The 21,424-nt window shown below is 41.3% G+C and overlaps 1 protein-coding gene across 2 annotated transcripts in view; it reads right to left on the bottom strand.

Annotated features, from left to right (window-relative positions):
• rcan3 (regulator of calcineurin 3) overlaps positions 1-21,424 on the bottom strand; it is a 57,341-nt gene that overhangs the window by 21,156 nt on the left and 14,761 nt on the right. The window contains exon 1 of one of the 2 annotated variants that reach the window (XM_074692824.1): positions 7,509-7,892. The exons of the other annotated variant lie outside the window; for it this stretch is intronic. Within the exon in view, the coding sequence (XP_074548925.1) occupies positions 7,509-7,883 (375 nt within the window). The 5' untranslated portion in view covers positions 7,884-7,892. Of the gene's footprint in view, positions 1-7,508; positions 7,893-21,424 lie in introns of those variants that run through there. 2 annotated transcript variants of the gene reach the window in all.

The following is a 21,424-nucleotide window of genomic DNA, read 5'->3' as shown; positions in this document are numbered from 1 at the left end:
TTTAGCGATTTCTGCTCAAAATGATAATACAAAGTCGATAAAAAGTTGAGTAAGTATTGGTTGAACTCTTTTAACCTCAAGTTAGAAAAAAAAGGTCTAAAGGGAAAAAAGCAGAAACACTGTGAGCAGCTAAGCTAAACAAACTAGCACTCCTATAAACAAAAACATTGGAAATGCTAGCTAGCATGAAACTAATTATGTGAGACAGATCTTAACACAAAAGGGTTAGTGACTGATTCATGCATATAACTTGGTGTGAACATTAACTTTATTCTGCCTGGGTTCAGTTTAAATACATGCTAAGATAATGTTGCTAATAGACTTCAGGACTGAGCTAAGTGGTTAGCTTCTTCCTTGATCATCTGTCACTTCTACTGCACTATTGTTTGTAATGTGCTGGTAATGGGTTGCCAGCTATATTTGCTGCTCTGCTTTCCTTGTGACTATAGTTATTTGACGGTGTTCCATCTTTTACTGATATGTAAGTCCAAAACTATTCCCACAGTTTAGCATTTGCTCTTAAAGAGCAACTCTTTTCTTCAAAACTTTTTGGGACTCTGCCAAGCTGTGGCTCAGCACTCACTGTGTGGACAGGAGACACAACAAATGTTGACCTGTGAGGCCATTTATATCTGAAAATAGCCACGTTTCAAAGAACTGACTACTATTTTTAACACTACCACAAAAATATCTGCTTATGTATTTGAGCTGCCTGACGTTCTGTGGCAGAAGATCTCTGGAGTTATTAACAAGACAAGATTATTCCACCCTTTCATTGAGTGATGAAACTATGTTTGTGTGTTTATGGATGTTTGATTTTATATAGAGTATCTGATCATGTCATACAAGAAAATGCTAAACAACAGTGAGCTTCTTCCCTGCTCATATAAAAAGACTGTGGCAAACATGGCTTCAATAAAAGCAGCTCCTCATAACAGCAAAGCAGCAAATCCTCAGCAGTATAAAACGACCAAAACAATCTTTGAGTGATAGCTTTGTGGGACGTATACACACCAGGGAGGTATGTGAATGGGTCAAGTGTTATTACTCTGGGATCAATAGCTTGAGCAGGGAAAGGTATTGACACAAGCTGGTGGTACAGTGCTGCACCTCCTCAGGGACAGCATGTCCACAGTGGAGAGAGTGAAATCAGTTTACAGCATGAGGGGACACATTAATCCTATTACCACCAATCTGCTCATTAGGGTTTTATTGAGGCAGTAGGTATCATTTGCTATTCAGCAGCTCATAGGCCTTGCTTGAACACACACGTAAACACATTTTCATTACATCACATACTCCAAGCAAGAAAAGCGTGTCTACACCGTCTCCCACACAGATATGAACACTTTGGAGGCGACGACGGTAATCCAAAGAGTTACACAACATTACATAAGGTGCCTAAGAGACAGTACGGCTCTTTGAGCAACCGCAGCATGTCTGCAGAGAAGCACTTTTGCTCAGCGCATCACTGTATACCTGGGTTTTACCTCCTTCTTTTATTCATCTCTTGGATGTCTGTTCATTATTTGGTCATGACAGAGTACTGAGCTTGAAAGATGATCAAGAGTTACAGTAGAAAAAGCAAACGCAAAGTGATGCATGTAATGTAGTTTTTCAGTGTAGTAAAGTAAGTAGAGAGAGAAAGATCCATTAACTGACTGCGCAAAGTTGTTGTAGGCTAATCAAAGATGACATACGAAAGGATATTTACTATGTATCCAAGTTTTGCCTTTGTCACCAACACTTTAGTCCTACTTTAATGTTATACTTCCTTTCAGCAGACTGTCTGCTACAATTTGGTGTTAGTTGCAGGTCTGTACCATAATTTTTTATCTGACAGGGTTGAAAATAATGATGACCCAGAACATATTTCATATTCCAGATCTTAGTATCCAGAATATTGTCAGAATCTGGATCGTACTTTTACATCTGTCAGAAATTATGGTGACCTTGTCTTGCATTGTTTTGCAAAACAATCCGACCATTTATCCTGGATTTATATACACATATAGTGAAAACAGCCCTATCTCACAATGATAAAGATTCCTTAAAAAAAAAAATCCTGGATCCAGATGGTGATCCAGATCACCTCCAAAATTTAATCACTTCTTCCTTATCCCATTTTGAACATTTCCTAAAAATTTCTTTAAGATCTGTTCTGTTGTATTTTTTTTTTAGTTATGTTGTTGCACAGATAAACCGACAAACTCCCCAAAACGTAACCTCCTTGGCAGGGGTAATCATGACTCATCACTAGAAGTGAGTACATTAAACAAATTTTCTAACGGTCTTTAACAGCTTGAACTGTAATGAGTTCTTCCTTTGACTGTTTTTTTTATATTTAATTTGAAAAATAAGATTAAAGTCGGATCAACAATTCAATTTTTATTATTTTTATTATACTCTAATTCAAATAGATGGATGTTCAAAAATCAGGACTCATTCCTAGTCGTAAGTACATCAAATAAAGTTTCCTTCAGTCTTGAATAGCTTGAACTTTAAGTTATCTCATTTTTTATTAATTTATATTTTCACAAAATAACGCCTATTTCACAGCTTTAGTTCATTTAAGTTTAAGCTGTTAAAATCAAAGGTTGAATGCAGGACTAGGGATGGGTATGGAATTAGGTACTTTTTAAGGTACCAACCGAATTATGTCAAAAGTACCTGGTATCGATTCGTGTAGAGTCAAAAGGTACTATGTTTGGGTACCTAAATGCATCCTTGTGACTGTGAGGGAGTGGAAGAGTAGGCGTTTTTCCATGCTGGACATGAACACAGCATTTCAAGGTTATATATTGAAGAATAAATATGTTAAATTATAAAAAATATATATATTTTATTGTTAAACAAATTAATATTTTTACCACATAACTACAAAAAAGTACCGAAAATTGGTACCGTTGAGTACCAGTACTGATTGCTAGGTACCGGGCATCGGTACCGTATTGTTTCAAATGTGTCAGGTACCCATCCCTATGCAGGACTTTGACCCCTGAGTGCACATACTGTACAATCTGACCATCATTAATGTTAAAGAACACCTCATATGTTCAGATGCTTGTGTTTTTTATTGACTTGATAAATGTTGAGTCATTAGTTAGTGAGTTAGAATCCACTGCATGTACTTGAATTTCTATGATGCAACATTATGATGGTTATTCTTCAGCTGGCAGTACGCTGCAGACAAAATGAGCTGGAGCCCTTCTGTATTCATTTAAGGTCACCGGTTTGGCGATGCTATTTTTAGGCTCCTAAACTGCCTTGTCCTTTAAAGCTGTTTGTGTTGGACTGGAAACTTGTTGGAAATTCTGACGGGAAATTATGTTGGAGTAATATCAGTAACAAAGGCCAGCCATTGTTGACATTGTTTTCCCTTCTCGGCCTCTGCATTCCATTGCCTTTCTTCTTCTTTGCTTCTAATCTTATCGCTCCAGAGCTGCGTCGTCTTGGCCACATGGTAACCAGACACCCCGCCCAGGAGAGCGTCCTTTGTTCTACGTCACCCTAACGGACGCAGCACTAACCTTTAGCCGACACCTGAGCCCTGGCGCTTCTCTAGGGTTTCAGGCCAATGTGAGCTGCCCATCTCCACCTGCCTCGTGCCACAGATGGGGGGAGCAGGCTCACCTGAGCCCACTGCTCGGGCCCAGGATCGCTCAACCTTGCCATGATGGAGATCTGGTTTCCTACCAGCACAGAACCTGATCCGGTCAGCGTCTACATCCATCCTGCGTGTCCTGCCTCTGCTCCTGTGCCTCCTGCCTTTACCTCAAAGACTGGTCTGAGTGCAACATGATGGCAGTTTTAAACGCTACGCCAGGATCATATGAGCATTCAAACCTGATTTATGTTTGATGAGTGGAAGGCTTGTTTGTGCCCTGACTCTAAATAATGAAACAGTCAAGAAAATGGGTCACTGACTAAATGACCAATGATTGATAATGGCAGAAAGTCAATTAAAGCAGGTAACACTTACACACGGGATGAAAAAAACAGAACATTTGTAAAGGCTGATCTTAACATGAGAGGGCTGCCCAGCCTGTCAATCAGCACTTTTCTCACAGTCCCCCTACTTGAAGGCAAAATAAAAAATATTTTGTGGTAGTTAAATGGCTGTTTCAGAGTTTAAGTCTGTTGATCTGACAAAAGAAGAAAGAAAAAGCGTTAGAGTTAATTCTGTAAAACCATAAATCAAATTGAGGAAATAGTCTGCAGATTAAAAAAAAACACATCTTCTGTCTTATTCTTCAAGGCAGCAGAGGTTATTTTCCAAAGATAAGATAGTGAAGTGGCCCGCTTTGGTTCCAGAAATCCAATGAAATAACATGTTGATGTGTTGCTTTGTTGCTTAGACACTCAAAATAACCGTTCCAAACTAAAGCAAATGACAACCTGTTATATAAGGGAGTATTTCAAAGACAGAGACGGTGGGAAAAAAATGAAAACATCACAGACGTCAGCAAAATCACTGCAGCAATGCTGAACTGCAAATAGCAGATTAGTCATCAAATCTCTCTTCGTTCCTCAAAACAAGCTGAGTTTCTGAGGCGAGAAAACCTGAGACAGACAAAAGACGCGGGTGACAGACGGACAAACAGACAGCCAGGCGGGACGCAGAGGTGACGGAATCTTCTCCAGGCGTCCTGAGTGGGGAGTGGTGTGTGTTTGCTGACAGAGGTGTTTGTGTGTAGGTCTGTGAGTCCGCTGACTCACTGTTTGGAGTGTGTGAGTGTGTCAGTGTTACTACGGAGTGTGGGAGAATGATCTTAAGTGGAAAATAGCTGCCCTTTGAGGCTCACTGTGCTATCTCCAGTGTTTTTATTACAAATTCCTCTATAATGAAATGTGAATGTGTCATTAAATCCAAATCTAATTCCTCCCAAAGCTTTCTCATTTAGAAACATTTAATTCAGTGACAGACTGAAGCCAAGAGGCACTTATTGAGAAGCAGAGCAGGTTGACAGGCTGGTTAATTATTTATTCATGTCTTAAAGACCAAATAAATTGGCACCAATCAAACTGGAAATGGGTAAATAAATAAATTAGATGTAAATGTCAGCAGCAAATCAAGCATGCTGGGTAAGTGAGGAGGCTTGCGTCACGGTGTAACACATTCACTGCCTGGCGACGTGCTTTGACCTTCAGCGTGTGTCCTGTGCCGTCATGTGCTGATGCTGGGACGTTTCTCCAGGTAATGATAGTGCATTGTGATAAGTGCACACGCGCTCAGAGACTGGCCTTACTAAACCTTGCTCTTCACTACAATGGCGCTTCTGTTTCCTCCACAAAGCGCTTTGGTTTGACGGCCCACTGTACCAACAGCCCTGCCATTATCACAAACAACAACCTGCCGTGTCCACAGCGTCGGTGTTTGGCTCTTTAATGATGTAACCAGCAGGCACTGAGCCAAGGCGTGGGCATGCCATTCTAGCCGTGTCAAAACAAAACGCACCAAAAATCACAACAGCCTGCCGCGCAGCATCTCATCTTGTTTAAAAAAAACACCATTCACTGATTTTCTTCATGTTGCTTATTCAAGCACCACTGCATAATCTTTTAGAGTGTCTATAAATAGCGAACACACGCGCGCACACGCACACAGAAGTTCACCCAAAGTGCTTTAAAACAAAACAGCATTCTGATTATTGCCCCTCGCCTTCAAAGGCAGAGATGTGAATAAAACTGAGGGCTTAAACAAGCTCAGATCTTGATGATTGAAAACAAAAACACAAGTGGGGCCAGCAGGGACGTGAGCTCAATCAGAGGCCGACCCCCCACCACGTGCCCTGCTGTTAAGCTGCCCCCTCCCCTGGCGCGCTCACTGTGCCAGAAACCAGGATTAGCGGTGTTCTTTGTGTCATTCAAAAGTCAGCCCTCTGTCTGCTCTTTTTTTTATTGTGTGCAAACCCTCTTTCTTTGAGGGAGGTGGGTTGATAAGAGCTGCTTGAAAGTAAAGACTGTCCTGCCTGGGGCTGTGTCTAGTCTGTGAGGGCTCATTTTGGAGAGCTAACCAGGTTTCATTGAGAAAAGTGATACATTATCCATGCCCTGTGGTGTAAAGGGGGAAAACAGGAGTAGTGTTTGCATGATCAAGAGTTTTCCCTCAGACTGCTTAAAATGCTAAAGTACGTAGGTGAAAGACTTGGAGTTTCAAAATAAAAGGATGAAATATGGCTGATCGAGGTGCTGGATTGTTGTGACTAGGTGCCAAAGGACTGAGTTTTGCAGGTAAAAAAATAGCTGAATCCATCATTCACCGTGAGAGCACATTAGCAGTAAAGAGCAAGAGAAGCTATGGATAAAAAAGTGTTTGAATTCAAATCAGAAATCCTACCCTGACGTCTGTGGTTACCAATGTGTATACGTGTAAATCTGAACAATAAAAGCGACTAGGGCCGATGATGATATTATTCATGAAATCCAACTTGTATCAGACGTCCGAACTGAACGCAAGCTTGGCTTTAACCTGCCTCCTTTCTCCCTACATATTGTCTTCCTCCTTATGGACCTGTCAGCAGGCGAAGGAAAACACCCTGACTCGAGATTTTCCAGCTGTTTATTCTGTGTGTGGCCCCTCAAGACTCAAGTCTTGCATTTTTTAGATCCAGGGGTGAAGTCCCATGGCTCACTTGGGGGATATTTAAGAGCAAGTGCTTCCCTGCTCTCTGACTGACAGGCTGCATATGGCACACCTGCATCTGCCCTAAAGGCAAGTCAATTAAACATGACTGTAGAATCTTTACTGAGTTTACTGAGTATAGTTACGTAAATGTCCTTTGAGGAAAGTCAGGAGAGAAAACTCACATATTGTTCACTGCAGTCCTCATTATTTGTGGCTCTTCAATTAAAACCCCCTTTTGTAGTTACACTTTTTTTTTAACTGCACTATTTTAGCATTAATTTGGTGCTTATATAACCACCCCCTTCTAGAACTGTTTCCCATCTACCCCAGTGCACCTGCAATGCTGCTGGGATGAGGAGAGAGTAGAGAAAGAGAGAGAGAGATGGAGGGACAGAGAAGAATAGGGTCTGTCTGCCACTGCGTCTAAAACTGACTCACTTTTTGCATGTGCTTTGCATGGACAATTCAATCCATCACACCCTCCCATTTAGATGCGCATCGTCTCACAAAACCTCACACCGGCAAACTTATGCAATGCTACAACAATTGGTGCAGTGCATTTCTACTTCGCGTGTCCCTCTGCTGCCCTGGTCTTCCCATTTCTGCAATTCATTCAGCGTCAATCAGAGCGCCGTGCGCGCGGCGCAGAACGTGCGTCTTGGCGAGCTGAGGCTTTCATTGATAAAAATCCTTGTCTGCGCGAGCGAGGGGGAGAGGGCTGCATTCAACGTCACCAAGACATGCATGCACAGGGCAAGCAGCATGCAGACAGTCCCAGGCAAACTGCTCCACAAGCCCACCACAAGGGCATGAGGCAATAAATGGAGCTTTCATTTTCAATAAAGAGAAGACGCCACGAGCGTTTCGGTGAAATGCGTACCTGCAGTTTGTCTGACGTGAACACCTCAGTGTCTACTTCGCAGGCGATGATGGTCACCATCTCCAGTTTCATATTTATCGATGGCATTCCCCTTCGTGGTTGGGATAAGGCGAAATGGAGTAAAAGTCTTTCTCCTCCTTGGCTGTAGGCAGAAACGGACTCTGTCGCCTCCTTTTCGGAGAACTTAGGGTGAAGTCCAGCGGAATTTTGGGGTTGTTGTATCAGTAGACAGAGAGTTGCTGCTGGACTCCTCACTGCACCGACGCGCTGTTCAGAGTGATGCTGCAGCAGCCGAGCAAACTCTCCCTCACTCCCCCCTCCTCCTCCTCTCTCCTCCCCCCTCCTGCTGTGGCTACACATTGACGTCATTACCATCCTCACGTTCGTCGTCTTTTACGCCACTACAGTGCCTGACGATCCGTGCAGCGGCCACTGCAGAGTTTACGCTCCGGTTTATTCCGCTTTTTCGAGTATTTCTCTTTGTGTTTTAGCGAGCTGTCACATGTCACAGCCTTGATGTTAAATTCAGTTTGTGAGTCAACCAGTACATCCAGAGATTTCAGCACCAGTGTCTCTGACTCACCCCCTGCATTCCTACAGTCGGCTTGCTGTTTACCTTTGGTTGAGGCTCAGATTTGCATAAAGAACACCGAAAACATCATTGCAGTGGCTGGACATTGACCTGAGCAGTATCTTACGCCATATGTTAAAGCCTGACAGTGTCGCTTTTTTTTTTCCTACTGAGATCAATTTTAGAAAGTGTTAAGTGGTTTATGGCAAAGATGATAAACAATAAAAAAAATGGGGCTGTTTAAAAGTTATTCAGTGAAATCAACACCTCAAAACTAAATTTGGATTTTATCTAATGGGATCACATCAAAACAAGTTTGTTTCACTCATACTCTTTGTGTGATCACTTTTCGTCATCTATTTATTACATTTTTAAGCAATAATTTTCAAAATGAGGAAAAAGAAAAATCATTTTAATTAATACAAACTTGAATCTATTTGTAATGCTATGATAAAAAACAGTTTGATGCAGTTTTGCATCCTTGTGACTGTGAGGGAGTGGAAAAGTAGGCGATTTTCCATACTGGACATGAACACAGCATTGCAAGGTTATACATTGAAAAATAAATACGTTAAATTGAAAAATATGTATACTTATTTTAAACAAATTTATATTTTTTACCACATAAAAACATAAAAGTACTGAAAATTAGTACTGTTGAGTACCGGCACCAATCGCCAGGTACGGGGCATTGGTGCCGTATTGTTTCAAATGTGACGGGTACCCATCCCTATTCAATACATGTATGATATAACACAAAACATTGTGATACATTATTATATAAGGCAATGAGATACAAAATAATATGGTATGACATAGAAAGTAACGATATGATCAAGTAATGATATGATACAATACAATATGACACGATATTGCATAATACGATACAACATAGTAAGATACTATACAACACTATACAATAACAAGAGGCGCAGTGAATGGAAACCGTACAATCCAGAAGCATAGGTCAACATTTGGACAGTCAGTCTTCTTTGTTAAAGGCAGCAAACTCTGGGATTTGTTACCAATTGGAATCAAACTAAACACAGATTTAAAATCCTTTACTAAGGTCAAGTGCTGGCTGAAAGCAAATCAGAGCTGTAACCATTCTTAGTCTGCCATGTTTTTAACTTCCTGTTTGAACTGGTTTATAAAATGTTTTGTTTTTTTTATGTTGATATGCTTTTTTTTCTGTGAACTCTTTTGCCATTTTATTGCTAAAAAATGTAAATTTGATGATCTGGTTACTCAAAGGCCCAGCAAGGGACAAGTGATGGAAAGTAACTGCTACAAACTCTCTGTGCAGCACATCAGATTCACGTTCTGTTATGAAACAATGCTAAACTGCATCATCTCTATCAAATAAATATTTAAATTCAAATATGGTAAAACACAGAACGACGTGGTACAATATGATACAGGTTGATATGATGATATTATACCACACAATACAATCATGTAGCAATCTCCAACCAAGTGCTAAAAAAGTATTATACTACTATAGTACTTTTAATAAACTGAATAAATCATCCTCTTCAATCCTGCCTTGATGATGGACATCTACAGCACTCTTCACCAAAACTAAAATGCTGAGTGAAGGCATCCACAGCTCTGAACTTTTTTTTCTCCTGCCGAGACATAATTGCATAACCGTGGCTGTCAGCTGCATGCTCCCAGTTAGTGCTGCATACATGGGTTACAGCTTCACAAACTTCAGAATGACAGACGTGTATCACTCTGATGTGGTCATGGCCAAAACCGTTGTCTCTCAGAAATTTTGAAAAAGCCTCTACTTTTGGCACTGTCGTCTTCAGAGCAGGTTTCTTGTTGATAGTGGAAAGACTCTGGTCTGAAAACGTAGAAATACCTTCTCAGTGAGCTGTACTGTACTTTTAGTGCTGCCTTGTTGATTGAAGATTAAGTGTATCGTGCTTTTTATCACTCACAACAACGCAGCTGATGAAGGCGTCTGCACTCTTGCTGCCACAGCTCCTTTGCCTCTTAATTATGATGATACAAGTTTCCACTTCAGCTGCACACCCATTATTAAAAAAATTCACACAGACATTAAGCTATTGCATAATTTCCTAATGAACCATGTCTTCTTTCCATCACTCAGATCATCTCCCCCTGCCGCTGTTTCATAATAATCATTGCCCAGCTAGCTGAGACAGCTAAGTCCCCTATAAGCCATTAATACTGAGGCTCGAGACGATGAGGGGTTATTTATGTCTCTGTGTGTCAGCTATTGTCCATGCAGAGCAGATGGAGAACATGAGTGAGATATGTGAGAATGACTTACATTCTTCCACCAGACCGTATCAGTCAGTCATCCAAGTCTGGAACAGTCCGCTTTGAACGCCAAGAAACGCCACACATTAGACACTGTAGCATGATGGTTTGAGCCTCAACAGCACTGTCAGCTGCTTCATCTACTGAGGAGAAATCTGTTTTATCTTTTCAAACCATGGCGCTGAGAGCAGGCGGTATAGAAGATGTAACTTGACAGGTCTAGATATTATTTCTGAATCTCCCCCGCTGCTAATTAATCACAAGCTCAGGGTGGATAAAGCTGCACGTCTGTGTCACCTTTTCTCTTAAATCTGCTCAGCTTTTCTGAAATCTAATGTAGTCTCAGTCTTGCCAAAGGTTGTGATCATTTATTTATGCCCTGTTGGAAAATTCTCTTTTCACCTGGCCCTATGTACAAAGCCTTGGGTAAACAGAAGATATAGAGGTTCTCTATCATGCTCATGGAAACATCAGCTGAGCAGGACGTCTGTTGAGTCTGGTCCTTGAAGCACCCTGCATTTAGTCAAACTGCTCCAGTCTAGTCTGACGAAGCCTATATGCAGCGCTCTCGTCAACAAAATTTGACAGGATGGGTTGAGAGACTGTCGATTAACTCAATTTATCATGGTTTTATCAACAAGAGATGTTTAGAGGGAGATTAACTCACTTCAACAACAAAAAAACTAGGACTAAGTGCACGGTTTTGAGTTGGTAAAAGCGGCAGACTGTATATGGGGTGGACAGTGTGGCCCCACCATTTACTATTGTACGGTTTTGAAGCCAAAGTTCTCTTGACACAGGTGCAGCCATTGGCAGCAATTGCAGCCAAAGTCTGCGCAGTAGAGACTGAGGGATTCTGGGAGAATCAGAGTGGAGCCGGGTGACCAAAATATATATTTTTTTCCTTTGCGAGTCTAATCACTTCTTGACTCTACCTCCCGACATATTTTATAGTCCCCGAAAAAAATACACAAGAACGGCAGCTGTCAATCATTGTTAAACGTGACGTAAAACCTTGTTTTTAACCTCGTATAACTAATGAAAACAATACTTTTCAGAACAAAGAGGACCTGAATACAAGGCAGCCAAATTATATCTTCAAATCACCACAACAATCGGATGTGAGAAACATTTCGTGGAGGTGTATTACATTTTCAAAGTTTGACCACAGCCCATCTGGAATGGCTGGAAAACCATTTTTTTACCTGTACTGCAGCCAGCCACCAGGGGGAGCAGTTTTTGTGGAGACCTCACTTCGAGCCGAGCAAGGTGACCCCCAATTTTTTTCACAGTCTATGGTAAAAGTGAGTTAGCAAGTACCAAAGTAGCATCACAGTTAGTTAAGAGATGGTGGCTGAATGTTATAAGGTATCAATAACTGAAGTAGCCAAAAACATGCTTGATGAAAGTTAAAAATAGTTCACCAAATGTGAAAAATGATGGCTACATGGTTAAATGGCCTTGTTGGAAGGTAACATTAACTTAAAAGGAGGGATATTCTGACCTCTTGGTATCCCCATAGTAGCTTTGTATGAATTACAGCTAAAAAAAATCCCATTTTTGTCACTGTGGTGTTTTTTATAAAATCCTCATTTCACCTAGGGATGGGTACCAAATTAGGTACTTTTATAGGTACCGACAAAATTCTGTCAAAAGTAACGGTTCACGTAAAACCAAAAGGTACCATGTTTAGGTACCTGAACGCATCCTTTTGACTGTGAGGGAGAGAAAGAGTAGGCAATTTCCCATGCTGGACATGAACACAGCATTGCAGAGTTATATATTGAAGAATAAATATGTATAATTGAAAAAAAAACTTTATTTTCAAACAAATTGATATTTTTTACCACATAGACACAAAAAAGTACCAAAAATTTGTATCGTTGGGTACCGGTACCGATTGCCAGGTACCGGGTACCGGTACCATATCGTTTCAAATGTGTAAGGTACCCATCCCTAATTTCACCCTCTGTAATGCCTCTTTTAGCTGCTGTCTCTTTAAGGGTCCCCACTTCATAAACCACCCTCTTCTGATTGGCCAGCCCTCTAGAGTCCTGTTGGGGCACAGCAATTGGTTAATCATTGGTCCTTGGCCTGCCCCTCTAGTATGTCATTAACCTGTGAGGACATCCTTATGCAGTGACCTGATCCTCTCACCAAGTCTGGTGATGATCTTGCAAAGATATTGTGCTATTTTTAAAATGTACCATTTTGAGCAGTGTACAGACAGACTCATGGATTTCTGTAACATATGAAGATCTAAAAGTTTTAGGCCTGAACCACACGTATACGGATATATTCCTAAACGCACATTTTTCTGTCCGATTGGGCCTCTCAACCACACGAACACGGTGATTTCATCCACATAAACGGAGATTTTTAAAAACGGATAAAAAAGTGAAGAAATAAAAAAATATTCGTTTGAGTGGATCCGTGTAGCAGTGTTAAATGGAGCTGGTGTTGACCCGATGACGTCAAGCGCCTAACAACAAGTCACTGTGTTTGACTGCGCATACTCATAACGTTCTTCTTCTATGGTTTTCACATTTTGCTAACCTCCCACTTGTTTCAAATATGGTAATGCCTAATACCCTCTCTTTAAACTGCAGAATTACATTTCCATTCAATAACTGGTGGAATTTTCTTGCTGTAAAGCAAGGTGTGTTATAAAATAAGCAGACTGTTAATGACTGAATCTTAATGAATGTAGCATTTTACATCCAACACTAAGGTAGATTAACAGAAATGTCTGTTTCACTCAGTTTAAGCTGTGACCATATCAATGGTCTACTTTGTAATCCTCCTAAAATTAGCTGACTTAGCTGTTATCACTCACATTGAACTGAGCATTTCCACTACAAGTACCTCAAGTTTAGTTTTTCTGTCTAAAATTATCAGGTGATTTCTATGGAGATCAACTTCCCACTGATTACCAAAGGTGTTTTTAAAGTAACAGCTCTCCTCCTATGTGACTAACACTGTAAAAAGCCATTCACTTTCACTCTGATTCAAATGAACACGATGGTGGTGCAGCTGATGGGAGGGGTGTCTTGATGTTACATAACCGAGTTTTGTGACTACGTCTGAAATTTTTTTCAAAGCGAGCTGCATCTCTGTCGTACTTTTTCTCGATGTTTATGAGATCCTGGGAATAATTTTGGTTATCACAGCTCTGTGTTGCACTCTTTTGATCCTTTAGCCAGTTGTCTGTACCACTGTGGATGATAAAGCACTTTTCTTCCTCTCCATCCTCATTCTGCAGCTCTCCTCCTCCTCCTCATTCTAAATTCTCTTCTCCTCATTCACAATTCTCTCAGCGAGTACGCCCCGACTACGACTCTGAACGGGGAGTTAAAATGCTCCAATGCACTCCTTTCCCCTCTCTGCCCACCCAATTTTACCAAAATGCAGGAGATTATAACTTCTCAGTATCTGTTAGCAGCAGTATTGTCAGTGTTTTAATGTAACAATAATATCTATTTTTAGAGGATACTTTTGGATGGCTTTTATCTTATTTCTAGAATCAACTAAGATCTGCAGTCTATACTGCAGTGTACACTCATTCAGAGGCTCCCAGCTTCTCTCGCGCTTACTTTGATCTTCTCATCTAACACTTTACAAAAACAGCAAGCACATGTGTTCTACAAAGGTCGAACCATTCCTTCAAGGATAATCCAGCTCTTTCATCCATGTGGTGAGAATCTTAAATTGTGCTTATGACCAGCGAATACGCCAAAGTGCAAATAAAATGCAAGAAGGCTGGATATAAAAAGTAAATAAACAAAATGTTGAAGCAGCCTGTACTCACAGACGTGCACGCAGTAGGAATAGAGGAACTGCAGAGTCTCTAACATGCATGATGCACTTTATAAGCAATGAGAAGAGGAGGGTGGGTGGGGGCAGAGAGGCAGAAGAATTGCTCAAAGGGTGAGACGCTGTGTTTCAGACTCACTGACGAGCAGGATTTGTATTCTGGAGTGGTGCTCTGCAGAGAAGCAGGAGGGAGGAAATCAGGGCAGTGGATCATCACACTGGGCCGAGATACTCATGCTCATATCACGCACATGCATGTTAATGAAGCCCTTCATGAAGACAATATGTAAAAAAAATGTGCAATCAGCATACTTGTGCTTCATCATCCATGAACTAAACCCTTCCTGTAAGAGAATCAATCTAAAATTAGAAATGATGAAAATATGACAACAGCTCTCACACAAACACACTCAGGTAAAAGCTTTGTCTGTACGAGTGTTTGTGTGATGTGACGGCAGAAAGGGAGAAATAGTGTGTCAAAAAATCAGAGCTCAGCTACTGCAGGCATGCAGATAGGTTGCAGCTGCGCTATCCTCATTTTATCCCACACATACTCCTACACACACGCACACACGCGTGCGCACGTTCCATCTCTTCCCTGCCAACCCCTGGTTACACCAGGCTACCTCATCTGGCCCAGCCAAACCAAGCCCTGGTGCCAGCGCCAATGCAGCTGCTGTAATCTAGGCCAAGCTATTTATAAAGCACGCAGCCAAGTACAGGCGCAGGGAGCCGCGGGAGACAGAGGGATGGGAGGATGAAAGAGTGTCTACAGGGCGGAGAGACATCTACAGAGTGTAGGTGAGAAAGACAGAGAGAGCAGAGACACTGAGTGGTGCAAGGGAAAAAATAGTAAGAGAAAGAAAGAGGTCCTGTTGAGTGCATAGGACAGCATGACTAGCTGAGGACAAACAGCCATGAACTGTAAATGACACGACTCAGTTAGCCTCCATCAAGCCTCTCCAGAAGATCTGTCTGATCTGCAAGATGCAGTGTGAGGGAGGTTTTGTTACTGTGTGGAGATATGGACGTGGAAAATGTTGATGGATAAGTTTTACATGACTCCTGGCAATCAGGCTTTAATTACTAGTGACAGACAGCTCCCAGAGGCAGCTCTGACAGTTGTTCTTTTCTCCTAATTAACAAGAAGGAGACTGCTATCATGGGAAATTTACACGTACAAGTGGAAAATTAAACATTGTCATGTGTGCTGAGCTTGGATACTACCAAAACCACTTAGGGATAAGACACGATACCCCGTGTTCTCACATTATTAGACCTTTTACTGGCTGTTTCTGTTGAGCACAGTGATAATAGTTTTAAAATTGTCTTTAATATTAATTTTTATTTAGTTTTGACTTTTTGTTTTTAACTTCAATTTAGTTTTAGTTTGTTTTTAACTCAGTAGCTGACATAGATGGATATGTACGTCTATTCAATTACATCCATTGACTGCCATTGAGATCTATAGATGTCAATTGTGTTTATCAGTGATCAGGGGATGGTCTGGTGGGGCTTGTCTGTCAATATCAGGCCTGTAAACCAGTGTATTGACAAACTGACCCCTAAAGGTGGCAGCGGTGCTATCGTCGGATGAGAGATCACCAAAATGTGAGATGACAAGAGAGAGGCAAAACGTTGCAGCTCAGGCAGCTTACAGTAAACAGTGAGTCATGGTAGTTATGGAAATATGACTTCTTTTTAGGGATGCATGATATTATCGGCAAAATATCGGTATCGGCTGATAAAAGCTTAAAAACACGTTTATCGGCAGATATGAAAATTTCTGCCGATAGGCACAGCCGATAAGGTGCTATTCAGTTAGGATTATTATTATTTTCTATCTGAAAAATAAGCTCATTTAATAAAATGTAGCACTTCATTTATTTGCACTGCAGAGCTCTGTGTCTGTCACCAGGTTGTTACAGTAGCTCTAAAATGATCAAATGCAACTTGGTTATGTTTAAAAATGCATTGTACATTTAAAGTTCATGTGATCTGAAGAAATTATTTTTCTGTATTTCAATACGGAGTGTCTTGAGTTTGAAAAAATAATACATTTCTTATTTATGGTAAAATCAAATGTTTTTTGTCTTGTTTTATGTGTGTTTCTTAAACAAATAAGACTGTCACAATAAGAGTAACATATAAATTCCAGTACAGGATAGACTTAGCTTTCTTTACAGTGAAAATCACCAACAAACCAACTTGTGATTATCGGTATCGGTATCGGTATCGGTATCGGCCTAAAGGGGTTTCGATATATCGGCATATCGGATATCGGCAAAAATCCAGTATCGTGCATCCCTACTTCTCTTTCTACATTTTTTGGTCAAAAACAAGTGTTTTCAGTGAAACCAGCCTATGTTCTACTGCCAGTTAGAACAGAAAAAAGGAGAAACAACTTACTCTTTTCCCCAATGAAAGAAGAGAGATCACTTTTTTGTGTGGTGTTGGTGTTTTCATAGTCTTGGAACCTGATATTCTGTGGGTCTTGAAAGATTGGTCAAAATGCTCTGAAAACAGCTGGCAGCCAATGAGTCAAAGTTTTAGTCTCTTTTTTTGTTATAAGGGATAGCTGTCAGAGGTGAGATTAAGAAATGTCAGGAAATGTATTGTTTAGCAATATCTCAATCTTGTAACTTTAGAAATGTACAGAAAACAGATGAACAACCGTCCTCATAAAAACAAGAAAGCTTTGCATCAGGGTCCCCTGACCTACAGTTGTCTCGTGCTCCACCGTGCTGCCTGGTCAGGGATTAGCATCTGTTTCAGCTGATGGGGGCTGGGCTCTCTCTGTGCCATGACAGGTTAAGCCAGGTTAGTAACCCTGTGTGAGATTTTCAAATGGAATTTGAGATGAGTGGGACTTTTTGCCCTTGAGAAATGCTCGACATACCTCATCCAATCAGCTCCAATCAGAGACACAGTCATATCCAAAGTAATTCCAAATAGGCCTCAGACACTTCCTCCTAACTTTTGCTGCCATCAACGCTCTGCCAGCGAACTTAGCGAGGACACATGCTCTCTAGTGCACATAAGTGAGATACAGAAAACAAAAACATTTCATTTCCGCCCAAAATGCTGAAATTATATATGGGCTAGATTAACAAACATGACAACTAACTTTTTCTTTCTAATTTTAGTTGATTTTAGTTTTTTAAACTCACAACGCAGTTTGAGTTAGTTATCTTTTTTCAGTCTTTTTTCAAACTCATCCCCTTAAAGTGGTTATGAAGTAGCTTTGTAGTTTTTGAATATTGATGTACCTGAAAATTAAAATGCCGAGGGCTCATCCAAGAAAATACTGCACTAATACTGCTGAGCTGTTACGAGAAAAAGGAAACCAAAGACATTGTTTTTGCTCTTGTGCCAATATCTGCAACTGGGTCCTGTTCTATGTAAATACAAAAAGTGCTAATACCACACAGTTTGGGTTTTATTAGAATCTTTGAGTTTCGGTGGCACAAAACAGTGTACATAAAGAAAGCAGGAAAACATAGATGTACAGTGCTTCTATTTCAGGACTTTCTGTCCTATACTACGACACTGATTCGAAAAGTTGTTTCATATATCCATCCATCCTTCAACCCATCATTTATGCCGTTCTCCTGATTGAGGTCACTGGGGGTCTGTAGCTAATCCCAGCTGTCACTGAGCAACATGCTGGGTTACACCTTGAGAGGGTGCCGGTCAATCATAGATCTAACACATGGACACAGACAACTGTTCACACTCACACCTACGGGCAATTCAGAGTGAACAGTTAGCTTAACAAGCTTATCTTTGGACTGTTGTAAGAAGCACAAATACAGGGAATATTAGCATTCATGGGGACAGGGACGTACTGATCTGATCTTGGTGCTGGCTTGATGCAGGCTCAATAAGTTAGACTGGATATTGGAAACAAAGGCCCAATCCATCAAGCAGCTCTATTCAACTTAGTTCTCTTCTGTAACAAGCATGTGCTTGTATGACATCATCAGCCCTGTTAGGCTTGGGCTTTTTTGCCAGGTAGAGGTAAAATATCATGAAGGAAGTTTTGTACAGTGGCTCAGCAGATTGGAGATATTTCTCATTTGTTTCACCAACAATTCTGATGGAGACGTGTACAAGTTGAATTCCTCACTTATCAGCTGCTGAGATTTACTGTTAAACAGTTTCTGTTTTATTGGGGATGAGCTCACCTCTCAAACAAGAAGTCTACTGGAGCATATTGGTTGTTTTTTAAAGTCAGTAAAGCCTGAAGTTGCCACAACATAATTCTCTGTCTGTCCCTCACGTTGGGCTGCACAGTGGCACAACAGTTAGCAAGAAGGTCACCAGTTCGATTCCCAGTTGGCCCGGCAGGCCAGCATGTTCCCCCTGTGCATGTATGGGTTCTCACTGGGTACACCAGCTTCCTCCCACTGTCCAACGAACCTGCTCATCAGGTTAACTGGTCACTCTAAATTGTCCTGAGTGTGTGCATGAAAGGTTGTTTGTCTCTGTGTGTGTGAGCCCTGTGATTGGCTGGCGACCAGTCCAGGGTGTACCCCGCCTCTCCTATCACAAGGTTTAGGGCAGAAATTACCCCTACAGCAGTGTTTTTGTGCAGCAGAAGCCCTGAGCGCACGCACCAAACACCCCCTCCCTGCTCCTCTGCCGGTTTCCTCTGCACTCAGACGGGGCCAATTTTTACTTGACCAAAGACACAAATAAATGGACTCCCACCAAAAAAATCTGATATCGGTCTGCATTCACGCTTTATTTAGAGAATTTTCAGCGCGTTACTTTCACACAAAAACACAGCTAAGTAAGGCTCTAGTTCTCATCGTGTCTCTTCGTCCTGGCAGACTACCTGCGTTTGTTTATTTCTGGCACGCTGTGCGCGGACTGATACAATAAGCAGCGAGCGTCCCGTAGCCTGCTGTGGCTCTGCAGCGGAGGTAGCGCTGTTTCATGACACGATGAGAACTAGAGCCTTACTTAGCTGTGTTTTTGTGTGAAAGCAACGCGCTGAAAATTCTCTAAATAAAGCGTGAATGCAGACCAATATCAGATTTTTTCGGTGGGAATCCGTTTATTTGTGTTTTTGGTCAAGTAAAATATGGCCCCGTCTGAGTGCAGAGGAAACCGGCAGAGGAGCAGGGAGGGGGTGTTCGGAGCGTGCACCCTGGGCTTGCTGCACAGAAACACTGCTGTAGGGGTAATTTCTGCCCTAAACCTTGTGGTAGGACCCAACTTGTTCCATCCCGGAGTATCACTTTAAGACAGCTGGGACAGGCTCCAGCCACTCACAACCCTGAACAGGATAAGCGATATGGAAAATGAATAAATGTTAGTTCCTCATATTAAAGAATAGACAATGTTAAACTGATGCTGGTGTTGGATCAGTGTCACTTTTAGCCAACACCAAAGTCCAAATATCAGTATTAGAATCAGGACATAAAAAGTCAGATCGGTGCATCTCTACATGGGGACTACATGCAAACTCTATACAGGAAGATTCCTTTTTTTACAGTTGCTTAATTTTATATAACTAAACCTCATTGTCCCAGCCCGAATCAACACAGCAAAAGGCGTACACAAACCTTGATATTCCATCACTAACCACAAAGACCAAGCAGTATAGACCAGAATTAGTTTGAAGTCTGTTTTACTTAACGTTTCCATGGAAATAGTGCTGAAAAAATGATGATTTCTGCTGTGAACAACTGAAATAAACCTCTGTATGTGCACAGTGCTTTGACAAACAGCATCACAAACACAGGAACTGAGAGTTAAGTACATTTTTGGTTCACAGCCTACATCTGGTGGGCCACCAGCAGCTGTTGAGTGTTTTAACCCTGGCCAGCAGCTTAGGAGCTGCAGAGCTGAGCGGCTGCCTATCAGGGACAGAGGACAGCAGCACAGAGCGACACGTGCCGATGTTCCACTGATTGCTTTGCTATCAAAAAATCAGGTCAAACCTTTGGATGGGTTAGGCTGCTTCCCTGACCTGCACACAGACATGGTGGCTGTGTGAATACAGACACAACAAAAGGAGAGGAGGGAAAAGAAATAAGTAGAGAAGGACCTGAGGCAGTCGCTGAGCACTCTGAGGAGTGGGTGCTGTTTTCTGAGGCAGGCAAACAAAGGGGGGAGAACAATCTCTCAGTGTGCTTCACCAGAGGATAATAGGAACTTGATTTTTCCACATCAAACAGATCTGATTTAAAGTCAAGGGATCTTCTAGTTGTGAAATGTTGAGATGAGATTTCAGTCTCTGGAATGAAGGTACAAAGTGTTCAAGACAAGAAGCCCTCCGACCTCATGAACATGGGTATATCAAAACCACACAGGATGAAGATCCTGAGACACAGAGTGATACTTTAACAAAAGAGAAAGAAAAGCACTCATGGGGGAAATGAACAAAATGAAAAATGTGAAGAAAAAAGGAATGAGTAAGAAATAAACTGAAGCAAATTGAATCAGGGAGAGAAGCACACACATTTGTATTTCCTTTTTCAGGCAGAGTAACAATAGAGAAAACAGGCGCTTGCAAAGAATCAACAAGTGGATGTCAATAGTCCTTTTTCTCTAAATGACAACAGGCAGAAATTGATTTGTATGCCAGCCTCCACACCTTTCTACTCATAAATAAGTCCAAGAAGCAGCCGCACAGGGGAGCAGGCTGCAGACTCGCTGCACTGAGGAATCAACAGTCGAGTTCATAGGGTAAACGGAGAGTTTGAAGGAGAAAAAAAAGAGCTGGAGTCCAGAAAAATACTGAATGAACTCCTTGTGAAGAAAAAATGGAGTGTTTAAAGGAAAAATAAGGATACGGAAACAAATGGACGGCTCTAAAAGAAGCTCTCAGTCTGATTAGCTCAACTTCCTGTTCTCTGGGGCATCATTTCAACACATTCATGACTAACAGCAATCATCTGCAGGACATTTTTGGTCTGTGTGTTGGATCTAAATTTGGCAACAGCTAAATAAGAGATCATTTTCTGTTGCTGCATTCTGACTGGCTATTCTTAAAAACGCCTGAGACACACGTCTTTTTTTGGACTGATTGAACCGTAAAATCATCTTGATTTAAATAGAACCAGAGCAGCACGACCAGGAGGAGGAAAAAACAAATCCCAAATCTCACAGTTTCATAATCAGCATCTGTTTGGTGGGTGAGGGCGGGACCAAATGAGACATCTATTTAAAAAGCAAGCAAACACAAATGAATCATAGGTAGAGAAATCAAAGAACAGAAATATATTAC

The sequence above is a fragment of the Halichoeres trimaculatus genome, unplaced genomic scaffold (assembly GCF_033239565.1).
Source record: "Halichoeres trimaculatus isolate MK-OKI-2021-1 unplaced genomic scaffold, fHalTri1.1 fHalTri1_scaffold_17, whole genome shotgun sequence".
Taxonomy (NCBI): domain Eukaryota; kingdom Metazoa; phylum Chordata; class Actinopteri; order Labriformes; family Labridae; genus Halichoeres; species Halichoeres trimaculatus.
Note: the sequence above shows the minus strand (reverse complement) of the source record. Positions and strands in the feature narration are given on the sequence as shown.